A 12,500-nucleotide genomic window follows, 5' to 3' on the forward strand; every position below is an offset into this window, starting at 1 on the left:
CGTTTACTCAGGTGAATAATAGCTGCCATTCACCTCCAAGCTGGCCAATCAGAATGCGTGGAAAGCACTGTTATGCAGTATTAACTTAATTTATGTAGTGTACATTTAATCACAATAAAAAACAGTAAAGCAAAACTCTTCCAACGATTGAAAAATCCCACCATTCAACTTTTTAGTTCTAGTAGAATGACAGTAAGACATCATGTATTAAGCTAGTTAATGGCCTAGCTTTCAGCAGTTTCCTGCAATTCAGTGACACGACAGGCTAACTGAAAATCAGAAAGTAACAGGTTCATTTCTAGACAGGACAGGACAGGGTTATTCTTTTCTCAGGGAAGGTATGCAACAATGAAGGGTTCAGTTATCAGTATAACTCTTCAATATTACACACGTGTATTAGTCATCCATATTTGGACACTTATTGTTGTATTATCTTTTATGATCAGGTTATCCTGTGGTCAGGTTCATGTCAGGTCTTGAGCAGGTCATTGGTCCTGAAAAGTGGCTGGTGAAGACTCCTGGTGGAGGAACAATCACTCGACGACAGTTGCCTCTCAAATTAGCCTGGGCTGTCTCCATTCATAAAAGCCAAGTATGTCATTTATGTCATATGCAACAAGTACACTTGTTCTTAAAAAACAACAACCACACAAAGAACGGCTGCGTAGGAGACTAACATCCTTCAGTATAAACGCCATCTTTCAATATAAACACCATCACTACTGCTTAACAACTGTCTGTGGCTTTGCCCTGTTACTATCGATCTCAGATGTCTGTGGACAAGGGTTTTTTTTTCAGCCCACTTTACGAACTGTTGATTTCAGTCTGCGGTTAAAAAGTTTTGATAACATCATAACATTTTTGTGGCTCTGCCGTTTGGAAAATAACGAGCACATGATGCTATGCCTTTGTTCTTCTTCTCATCTCCAAAACATTCCCTTAACCCTTTGACGTCCAAACCGGCCAGACATAGTATTTTACTCTAACGCCAGACGATTTTACTCGTCAATGGGGAGCCCCTGGGAGTCAATGGGTTAAAAAAAAGATACATAACTGTATGTCAACAGATTCCAATGGATTGTAAATTACATTTGAATTTATCACACATAAGTACAACCTTTCAGAAATGGCAGGGTTATGTGTGGCAGTTATCATCACCAACCTACTAACTTGAAGTTAATTTTATTCTAATTTACATACAACAGGGTATGACACTTGACTGCGTTGAGATCTCACTGTCTCGAGTCTTCGAATATGGTCAAGCATATGTAGCACTTTCAAGGGCACGAAGCTTGCAAGGCTTACGAGTGTTGGATTTTGACCGCAAGTGTGTGCGAGCACATCCAGATGTTCTCCGGTATTATGCAAGATTACAGCGGGATGCAAAAATAAACAATTTTTACAATGCCAAGCATGATGATAAGGAAAATATTTGCCCATGTTAGACATGTGTATGAGGAACTTAATAAACAACTTCAACTTCAAAACAATCTTTCTCTGAATGATTTAGGAACATTTTTTTATATTTCAGTCCAACCTAAAGGTAGGTTTCATCATTATGAGAACCCTGCTTGAAATTGAAAAGAAATAATGTTTGGGTAGTTAGGCCAAAAGACAATAATTATGATCACACAGTACATCCTCCATGCAAAACAAGCTTTGAGTATAGGATTTTGCCAAGCCTTTTTTATGTCTCTAAACTATTTTTTTTAATGTACAAAATGCTACAGACTTGTTCAATAAAATGGGATGAAAAAATCTCAAACAGTAAAACACAACCAGTTTTGTCTTAAATAATAATTTATTAATTAATTTTATTTGAAAAATTGTTATTTAATCTTTTTTTAAAAATTAAACATGCTATTTATGCAATGTCTAAAAGGATGTCAATATGAATATTATTGTAATAAACTTACTGTTTTTGAATCGGACCATGTTTATTTGTTTCCATGAACATTCATTATATTAAAACCATTAACCATTACTTATTCATTATACTTATAGCTCGTGCAATCAGTTCCTTCCACGAGCAAGAACGAATTACAGAAAATTCAACATTGTTTTTTGATTTCAGGGACCCAGAGTTTGGAATTCTGTCAATGAATCTGTCAAATCTTCCAGGCTTACACCATTTAAAAATAAACTAAACGAAGACATAATAAAGGAAATACTGACAAATCTCTTCTGCACCCTTTCTGTTCTGTTTTTCTGTGTTTTTGTTAGTACACATCCACTTTGCCAAAAGAATGTTTTTACTATTTAGCCTGTTTCCCTGACTAACTTAGCTTCTTAGTTGTTTCAGGGGCCCCATTCCCTTTCAATTTGTATCAATCACAAATTTATTTATCTCTAAAACAGGTATATGCTTGTGAAGGGCTACAGTAAAGTTGTTGTTGTTTGGTAATGAGGTGGGTTGGTGGGTTAGTAGGTAGAGCTGTTTAAACTGGAGTGCCACTGAATTCAATAAAACTATTGCTGACAATACCACAAAGACAAAATTACTTTTTTTTTAAGTATGCTAAATGAGAAAGGATAATAATAAAATAATTACAATGATGGCCTTCATTTAAGTGTCAAGTTTAGAAACCAAATCATAGGTGGCTTTTGAGGAGAGGGAAAAACCAGAGAACCCACTGAAAAACCCTTCAGTGCAGAGTAGAGAGCCAACAAACTCAACCTATATGTGATGCCAAGTCTGGGAATTGAACCCAGGCCACATTGATGGGAGGCAAGTTTTCTCACCACTTTGCTACCCCTGCTTATAATCATTTGGTTCTGTAATCAAACTTTGTCTCATTGTTCTTTTCATTCATGATAAAAATTCAGCACCCATGCACAAGCCCCTGTGAACACAACCACCATGAAAAAGCATGTGACTGCTGTAAGCCATGTTCTGTTTGCGAGTGAGCCATCCATGACCTGTGAAAAAAATGAACACAATAACATGATGATGGTAGCCTAACCCAGTAACAGACCATTCTACAATCAGTGTTACACTCATAGTTCACGAAGTGACTTCTGGATTGTGAACTTGTACTGTATCATTGCCATCCAGAAAACTATTGGTATCTGAATGCAAGTGAATACTGTTGCAAAAAACTGTTTTTTGCTGACAAACGTTTTTGAAGAAGACCCACCACCATCATTATATCAAGGGAAAGGTAATGAAAGGAAGAAGTGAGGAAAATGCATGACTGTCAACCAAAAAGTTTTTTTTTTCAAGTGACCTCCAAGATCCCCCCCCCCCCCCCCCCGATATGCTGGAAGAAAGTAATGGCAAGAATCCGAAAAAAGTTACCACTTCTTTTCGTTAATTTGCATTTAACACAATACTCAAACGTTTATGGTGCGTTCAATTGACCATGTTCCGAAATACAAATACAGGGAATAGAAGTTAGAAATCCTTCTTTTTTATGGAGATTCACATTAAAATATTGTCAAATGCCTGCTAAAATGCTATTTTCAACAAATCTTTATTATCCTTGTTGCTTCAAAATGCCAGACATAACATTTTAAATCATAACTCCATGTATTCTTCTTCTGGAATAGGGTCGATCAAACACACGCCAAGAGAAGCAATCTTCAGTTTTTGATTGGATTGCCCACAGTACTTGCATAAAAGTTAATTACATTAAAGTGATGACAATTTTGAGATTCATGCAGTAATAACACAAATGCCAAACTGACATTTCCAGCCCTTCATTTGCCAGGAAAAGCCAACTGATGGTTTGCATCTAATGTCACAGCAGCCATGTTGGATTGGCAAGAACAATGACCTGTCTCTCCACTGGGAAATAAACTTTATTATTATCATGCAAATTATGCAAAAAGAAGTTGTATTGTATTGCCATCAAACATGTCCGCCGTGTCACGTGGGTGCAAACCAAGAAAACTCATGCCTTACCTAATCTATGGGGTATGCATCAAACTCAAGCAAGTATAAACAACATACAATATTATTGAGATGCTGTGAAAAGACATGAAAAGAGAATTTCTTGACGACATTCTCCTTGCCAGCTTCACCCATCGTTGAAGACAGGGATGGATCCTTCATGAATTTCTGCATGGCAAAAGCAAAGGATTCTGCGTCAGGACTGCACAAAAATCCAGTCACTTCATTTTGAACCGTCTCCAGTGGACCCCCGCTATTGACTGCAATGACAGGTCTTTTCATGTACATTGCCTCAATTGGCACTATACCAAAATGTTCCTGGCTTGGTGTATAGATTAAGCAAGTGCAGAGATTTAGGAGTTTCAGCTTTTGTGTATCAGTAAATGACCTCAGAAATGTGACTTTTGATGTGAGATTAAACTGCTCTGCTTGTTTGCGCAGCTCCAAGTAATGTTCTTTGTTTTCAACAACCCTGTCATCATATCCACCTTAAATTTGAGAAACAATAAGGCCATGAGTAGTTATCAAACCAAACATGAAATGGGCCTATGTACCCTTTGCACAGAGTTTCTTTGATCTTCCTAAATAAGTCGGGAAGAGGAAGAAGACTCTGCCAGCTACCTCAACATCTCGTACTGAGAATGTGTTAAAATTTCAAATGTATTCAGTGTCAGTTACGTGTGACCACTAACCACAAAACAAAACAAACAGTTGGGACATTTCTGAACAACTCTGGGAAACACGACAACCAAGGCATCAATTCATTGGAAACTAAAGATACTGTAGTTCATACTTTTAAATGGCTTGAAGTCTAAAAAAATTATAAAATTGAATACAGCCCCTTTCGTCCTTTTAAAAAATAATTGAGAACCCCTCCATTTTACCACCCAAAATTTTTAACACCCCCCCCCCCCCCCAGAATTTCACCTGCCCCCTTGCCATACATAATGAACGCAGCCCAAGATAAAAAACTGAATTTTCCAAACTTTATATTTTTATTTTCTTTTTGATTCAAAGGTTTTACTTGGCATGTACTAAATCCAGGAACACCGGAACAACAGAAAACCGGAACACCCCAGAACACAGGAACACTCCGGAACACCCTGGAAGTAACCCAAAACCCTCAATTTGGCTAACCCTAGGCCTTAAGTTGGTTTTTAGGCCTAGGGTTAGCCAAATTGAGGGCTAACCCTAACTTCCAGGGTGTTCCAGAGTGTTTTGGTGTGCTAACCCTAGGCCTAAAAACCAACTTAAGGCCTAGCTAGGCCTAGGGTTAGCCAAATTGAGGGTTTTGGGTTACTTCCAGGGTGTTCCGGTGTTCTGGAGTGTTCCGGAGTGTTCTGGTGTTCCTGGTTTTAGTACGTGCCGTTTTACTTTGAGGACAGTCAACATTCACATTTCCTCTTACTGTACACTGTACGTTGGCACTTGCTACTATTTTTTGTCATCCCCTTGCATAACAAAAATGGAACCTAATCGTAGGTTAGCCTGCTTTGCGTTTACGTTTACTACAATTATTCTTGTTCTCTTCTCCTTTCTCATGTGTGGTATAAATAAACCTTGTTATTGTTGTTAGGTGTCACTTACAATCTTTTTTCCTGTAGCACTAGCTTACCTGCCATTATTAAATGAACACCCTTCCATTCTTCATCAGTCACCAAATTTTTCAACCAATTTAGGGCTTCTAGTGCCAGTTTCAGGTTCTTTTTTCTCTCATAACGGTTTATTGACAGGAACACAAACTTGGCAGAAGGTGGTAAAAGATCATCAGTCTCTTCGGATACCAGTGGTATATCAAATGTAGAAAAATTGAGTGATGGATACAGTACACGCGGTCTTTGGTTACACAGACTTTTAAATGTTGACTTAAATGTTTCTGCTGTGAAGTTGCTATTTACAAGGATTAGATCTGCCATACCTGGAAACCAATGAAAATGTAGTAGTAACAGTGTTGGTGATGCTATGCACCTATCAATGTTAAGCCCCAAGGGAGAGGGGGGGAATCAGGCATGGGGTGGGGATTTTGACATCTCCTGAAAAAATGAGTCAAATTCCCCACCCCCACGACAACATAATTGGCCAAAAGTATCAAAAGCTCCCTTCCCTGGACGAGTAAAGGAGGCCAGAATAATACCCTTTCGACCTTGCTGCACACAACAAGAGTGCAATGTATGTACCACTCACCTTTCGTTCACCCACCTCTCACGAACATGGGAAGTTCATTTGAATGCCTTCTGGGTATTTTCCAAGATGACAGAGTTATTTTCAGGCAAACTCGTTCACCAGGACATTTCTCCTCGCTACTTGGAGAGGGAAAAGCCTTGAGAACAAGGTTGATTTCCAGGGTGATGTAGCAGCTGATCCAAAGATTACTCGCCATTGGCTCGCAACCCTGACCCCAAACAATAGAAAGAATGACATATCATTGTTTCCTGCAAGGGTTGTGAACCAATGGCGAGTAATCTTTGGATCAGCTGCTTCACTACTGGGGTGATTTCCAAGCCCTCTTCATTATCCAAGATTTATTTATTTATTTATTTATTTGTTACAATTTAATGGCATATTTACAAAACAAAATAGTAATAAAAGAGAAAAAAAGGCCATAAGGATAATTTGTGAAAGATCAAAATCCCCACCCTGGGGACAGACCTCACAGTCAAAGTCGCGTGGGTAGCCCGACCTAGGGCTTGACATTGATAGGTGCATTACTAAATACAAGTATTTTCGCTAGACAGTCCTGTCTTTTTTTTTTTAAGAAAGAAAAATAACAGTCGACACTTGAGCTTACCGGTGGTAATTTCCTCTAACGAGTCCAAGAGGGCACGATACATCTTTTTAAAGAAACCATTTCGCTGAGTGAGCAGCATGTCAGGAAAATGGCAATAGAATACAACTCGTGACTTGCTTAGCTTGAGAACGGGTATGCAAGCCGACACTTGATCGCAAAAGATGACATCCATTCGCCATGATGAAAAAAAGATTAAATAAAAGGACACATAAATCATTCTAATATAAGCCCAAAACGCATAAAAATATCCAAAGCAGTGTCTAGGAAGCCAGTCTCCAACACAAGTAACACTTAACGAGCCATTTCGTGTCTCCTCAAAGCAATGCGATTTGTCGTGATGCGAAGTAAAATAGTGAACTTCATGTCCATGCGATTTCAAAGCTAAGCCAGCGTCCACCACAAGTCGTTCTGCGCCGCCTATTCCAAGATCTGGATGAATGAATGCAACCCGCACCATGGTAGAAACGGTAGAAACGGCAAAATGGCGACAACCAAGGAAAACTGAGCACGAACTTGAGGCTGGCCGGGTGGGCTTGGGCATAAATTACGAAAACAAGATGGCGTTTTTTTTTCACGAATGTCTTCTCGACATTTTCTCGTGATTTTATGCCATCTCCTTCCTTTATTGTTGTCTTAAAGTGTTCCTACCCTTTTATCGCACTTTATTTTGGTTAAAATTGATGCATTTAAATTGATCGAAATGAGTGATATTCGTGATATTTTGGAATTGGAGCAAGGCGCTGCCTCCGTTCCCAGCAAAGAATCAATTGTTGGAGCAAGCAAGGTGAGGTCGATTGTACTTAAGGAATATTTTTGAGACTCTATGAGGTCAAAATCCCTTTTCGTTTCTTCACATTTTATGTGCTGTGATGCATTTAGAAGATTTAACTAGCTCGATGTAAAGACCATAATTATATATAACCTTACATGTAATAATTTTCTTTGTTTCTTAAGCTATTCAAGTATTGGTTACCATCAATTTTTCAGCTGTTTTTGACCTGCATTCTTTTCATTCGTTAGTTATTTAGAACGTTCTCTTTAACTATAATTCGAACCAAAAGTCATTTCATTGCATCACTGATTGCTACTGGTGCAATCGAAATGATTTTAAGATGTGGTGCGTGTTTACATACATTGTACAGTATGATGTAAGAAAGATGGTTCCTTTTACTTCACCTTCACTTTCAAACCGGATTGTAATGCACCAATCACCACTCACTATCCTTACAACCAATCACATTACTTTTCCCACTACCAATCACAACACAGAGCAGAGCATCACTACATTTGTTTGAATTTCCAGCTGTCACTTGACTCTGAAGATGACTTCTCCTCAGGTTGTTGAAAGATGATCAAATTCCATCAAGGAATTTTACTTTTGTTTCTTTGTTTACACACACTAATTATATTTGAAAGGAAACGTTTTGTAACAAAGGGAGGTATGAGCGACTTTCAGATAACCCACAATGCATTTTGTTTTCCCCACAAACTTTGCATAAACTATCGTCAACTATTCCCAAGTGTATTACTTTGGGCAAAATTTTGTGAGGAAAACAATCAAAGCATAAGTCTGATTATTTGCTAATCAGAAGGGAAACATTGCTTTTGAGACCAGTGGGGATGCTATTATTGTTTCATTTACATTATGTTGTTGAATGATTTAATAGACAAGAAAACTAAGAAGATCAGGTGAAACAAGTTTTAAACGTCCAGAGGGAATGCATAGGGAGCTATATGCCTTGCTATACAGTGATAGTAGGTACAGTGGGTAACTCTGTTACCGGTATCTTTACAGTGGATTGGTAATATGAATATGATAAATTTATTTCAGATGTTAATCCTTGGGCATGTTCTGTTGGGATCAACTGTTTTGGTTGGTTGGGTAGGTTGGGTTTTTTGGTGTTCTATTCGCAAAAAAACTGTTTTCGGTTGGTTTGGTTGATCAACTTTTTCAACTGGCATCAAACTAGGTTGAAACAGTGGAAAAAGCATTGGCAGCGACCGCTGTCGTTTACGTGGGCCATTTAAAGTCGGCCACAGGCTCCTTCCATGTTGCTTTCCCTCAACTTTTCAACGCTGAGAAGTCTGGTAACAACTATTCCCAGGAGTTACCGCATTTCAACCCGAAAACGGTTGGAAGAGTGTTCTATTGGGAAGCCTCGACTGCTTCAACTGGAACCGGTTGCAGTTGAAATGATTGATCCCAATAGAACACAATCCTTATTTCAAGTGAACATAATAAAGTGCAGGAACAGTCCAAACTCATGGCCAGTTCAACCAAAATTTGAGGATTCACAATCATATTATGATCATGGTGTTTAGTGTAGGCAGGTTATGTTTGATCAAACATAACCAGCCAGCCAACACTAAACACCATGACTGTGGTCACAATAATAATAATTATTATAATTATTGCTCTGATTTTTATTTATTTGTAAATCAACATGTTTTTTCGAACTTGTGGAAACTAATAGGCCATTTCCGAGTTCATACCTGCCTCCTCTTCAAAGTGAGTCTAAGTGCGAAGTTTTTCTTATGAAAATTAGTTTTCATTCATATGTAAAGTAGAACCAATTACCATCACAAAAACTTCGCACTTAGACTCGCTTTGAAGAGGAGGCAGACATGAACTCGGAAATGGCCTATTTAATTAAATAATGTTAGACCAATGAAGACATCTACTAGCCAAAGATTGGGTCCAAGGACTCTAACATTATTTGTTTGACTGAAACTGTGTTGAATGGGTCACATGTCCTGCTAAGTCATAGCTTGTGGACAAGCTAGTGAACATTCCAAGCTGCATAATACCCATATCAATTCCCTACCTTGCTATGGTGCAGCACAACGTCAAGTTTTGTTCATTATACTCCACACTTTACATTACCCATTTTAGCAACACTGTAGCTTGCTTTACAATACAGGTGTACATGTATATAGAACTGTCAATTTTCATACCTTTGTACAATGTACATCCCAATTTTTTGCTACTGGACACCACTTGAAGTGACTGTACATGTAGACTGACTAGGCTGGTTGACAAAAAAAACATATAAGAAAATTTAATAAGCAAATAAGAATCAGTAAAGTACATGTACACCAAATTTTTGCATGATGATGTCATAGGTTACCCTCAAGCGAATGTATTGAAATTAAATTAAAATGAAAACACTCCCTGAAATTTGCCTTAGCTGTGGTGTTTCACTTAATGGTATTAATAATGTAAGTAATAATAATAATAGTAATAATAATAATAATAATAATAATAATAATAATAATAATAATAATAATAACAACAACAGTTGTTATTTGGTATGTTGACAGTAATATTTTCCTCTTATTTTCCCGCAGATTTCTTTCTGCAACCATTGTTGTCAACAGAAATGCTTAAAAATACACAATTTTTGGTGTTTTAGGGACTCCCCTCCTCTAGCTTCAACTGATTCTAGTTATGGATATAAACAGATGAAAGCTAAGCTGGGCCGTCGCCATGTACGAGCGTGGAAGTGGGTTCCCTTCACAAACCCTGCACGCACTGATGGCGCTATGTTATACCACTGGAGAAGAGCTGCTGACGAGACTAAGGAATATCCATTTGCAAGATTTAATAAGGTCAGCTCTCATTGGGTGATGCTCTAATCAAGAGCTAACACTTGAAAATATCTGCTTATAATCTCCCCTCTGTGGTCCATAATTAGCGACTATTTTGTGGCGAGGTAAATATCCACCACTAGCCACTGACACTGAGGTGAATAGTTGTTTTAGTATGTACTAGAAGAGTGAGATAAAATGAGACAAAAAGGTGATTTTAACTCGTTTATTCCTGCAACGATTACAACATTTTCGGGTGCAAATTCCCTGCGAATTGCTCAGAGGTGAATAGCAAAGGACATCCGAAGTTTGAGTAGCCAATCAGCGCACACATTCAACGCTATCCACTGTTTTACACGTAGTATATACTACTAATAATTATTACAGTATTTATGACTTGTAACTAATGCTGCACCAACCAACTAAGCCACAACTTTTCTTTAACTACTGGTACACTGTAATCGCATTATTTTGTTTTCGCTACTTTACTATGCATCAATAATTTATTACATTACTTTCTTGACATCTTCAGAAACAAATGGTTATTTCATCCCATTCAAATTTGCATAAGCCAAGGATAATTAACAACAACAACAAAACTATTTTGAACCATTTACATGTATAAATGACAAATATGTGCAACAAAAATGGCAAAATGTGAATAATAATGTTACAGTGTGATAATCAAATGTGATTTTCTTTGGAAATCATAGAAAGTTGAAGTTCCAAGCTACTCAGATGAGGAGTACCAGGTTTGAGTCATGTTGTTTTTGTTCTCATGGGGGTATTGATTGCCACAAGTTAATTTAATAAAGTGAAGCTGTGATCCTCGCAGTTATGAAAGCAATTTTAGCAATTGCGTAGAGAAGCCTGGAAGATTCAGGACTTCAACTGGGTTTGAACCCGTGACCTTGCAATACTGGTGAAACGCTCTAACCAACTGAGCTATGAACCGAATGACGTCAGATGAATTTAACTGCCTAAAAATTATGTGTGTAAAATAAAAGCAGAGGAAACGAATGGACGTACATCCATACATGTACGTACATGTAGCTGCAATACATCATGTCAGTTTTCCACATTTGGGAATCACATTGCGACCCAACTTCTCTGTGTGCTACCAGGAGGTAACGCCACAAAAGCAAAAAGTAAAGAGGCATTTATTTGTGGAATTTGTGTAGCTGTCGTGCTCTCCAACTATAGAGCTTTTTTCATCGTTTAATCTCCAGCTGGGATCAAATTTACAAGAAAGTGAGGATGAATCACCTTGTGTTAAGTTAGGTGTCTGTTCGGGCTACTCGTTGAGAAATTTTGTCACTCACGCTTGCAAATGAGGTGCCCCAGGCAACTGAGCAACTGTTAGGAAGCAGGCTTTCAGCTCATGCAATTTTGAGAACTTTCAAGGCATCACTTGTCGCCTATGTAATTATACTAAAACTAATTATTATTAGTTGGAGTTATCATTAAATTTATTGTTATCATTTTGCAGATGAATGAAAGTAAAATCTTATGGCAAAATTGCACCTTGAAATACAATAATTTCAGAGAGCGAATGATGGAACGCTGTATTTTTTTATTATTCGTTCATGGCAGTACCATTGACTCTCAATTCACTTTTGTATAGTTGTATCTTCATGATGGATCTCCTTCCACTTGGACACAAGCTGAGACTGATCATTTATTCGATCTTTGCAGGTAAAGAAATGCAAACACGACTGAAAAATGCCTTAGATAGTATCCTTGACTTGATTTGCTTTCTTTGTTAATTTCAGTTACAGTGTCCCCAATTAGTGCTCCAGCGCTAGAATGACTAGACACTTAAAGTGCACCTAAACCCAAGTATTTTTAGTCTACAATATTGATCTCTCCACAGAAAGAAAACATGTTTGACAATTCTTACCTCAAAATTACGCTTTTTATCTGCCGGGCAAGAAGCACAAAGACTAGTTCTTAAAACTACCGGTAGCAGTAATTTGGACCCACGACCGTGATGTGAGAGGCTTGGGTCTATTCTCGATTTTACGTCACAAACTGCTTTGCAATGCAAAATTTCTTTGAAAACAGGATTGCAAAGCAGTTTGTGCCGTAAAATCGAGAATAGACCCATGCCTCTCACATCACAGTCGTGGGTCCAAATTACTGGTAGTTCTGCCTAGTCTATGTGGCTTGAACAGCACAGAAAAAACGAAATTCTGTGTAGCAATAGACCCTAATATGCAAAAATGGCTGCCT

At 38.0% G+C, this 12,500-nt stretch overlaps 3 protein-coding genes across 5 annotated transcripts in view; 2 read left to right on the plus strand and 1 right to left on the minus strand.

The window, feature by feature from the left end:
- The window catches only part of LOC137972992 (ATP-dependent DNA helicase PIF1-like), a 5,709-nt gene extending 3,780 nt beyond the window's left edge, over positions 1-1,929 (plus strand). Inside the window, exons 6-7 of the mRNA XM_068819693.1 lie at positions 447-592; positions 1,206-1,929. Coding sequence (XP_068675794.1) covers positions 447-592; positions 1,206-1,445 — 386 coding nt within the window. The 3' untranslated portion in view covers positions 1,446-1,929. The remainder of the gene's footprint in view (positions 1-446; positions 593-1,205) is intronic.
- On the minus strand, positions 1,787-7,183 carry LOC137972993 (alpha-1,3/1,6-mannosyltransferase ALG2-like). Of its 2 annotated transcripts, none has more exons than XM_068819695.1 (4): positions 6,681-7,183; positions 5,508-5,810; positions 3,905-4,380; positions 1,787-2,919 (listed from the first exon to the last, which is right to left on the minus strand). In XM_068819695.1, the coding sequence occupies exons 1-3, from the start codon at positions 7,135-7,137 to the stop codon at positions 3,905-3,907; spliced, it is 1,236 nt and encodes a 411-aa protein (XP_068675796.1). In that variant the 5' UTR covers positions 7,138-7,183; the 3' UTR covers positions 1,787-2,919. The 2 variants fall into 2 exon arrangements, with proteins under 2 accessions (XP_068675796.1, XP_068675795.1); XM_068819694.1 differs by having other exon boundaries at positions 1,791-2,919; positions 3,953-4,380; positions 6,681-7,171.
- A 26-nt stretch (positions 7,184-7,209) lies between these two features.
- The window catches only part of LOC137972994 (DNA methyltransferase 1-associated protein 1-like), a 15,207-nt gene continuing 9,916 nt past the window's right edge, over positions 7,210-12,500 (plus strand). The window contains exons 1-5 of one of the 2 annotated variants that reach the window (XM_068819696.1): positions 7,210-7,464; positions 8,348-8,439; positions 10,094-10,289; positions 10,982-11,020; positions 11,893-11,963. In XM_068819696.1, the coding sequence (XP_068675797.1) occupies positions 7,381-7,464; positions 8,348-8,439; positions 10,094-10,289; positions 10,982-11,020; positions 11,893-11,963 (482 nt within the window). In that variant the 5' untranslated portion in view covers positions 7,210-7,380. The remainder of the gene's footprint in view (positions 7,465-8,347; positions 8,440-10,093; positions 10,290-10,981; positions 11,021-11,892; positions 11,964-12,500) is intronic. The other variant, XM_068819697.1, reaches the window with a different exon arrangement.

This window comes from Montipora foliosa, chromosome 10, assembly GCF_036669935.1.
Source record: "Montipora foliosa isolate CH-2021 chromosome 10, ASM3666993v2, whole genome shotgun sequence".
Classification (NCBI taxonomy): Eukaryota; Metazoa; Cnidaria; class Anthozoa; order Scleractinia; family Acroporidae; genus Montipora; species Montipora foliosa.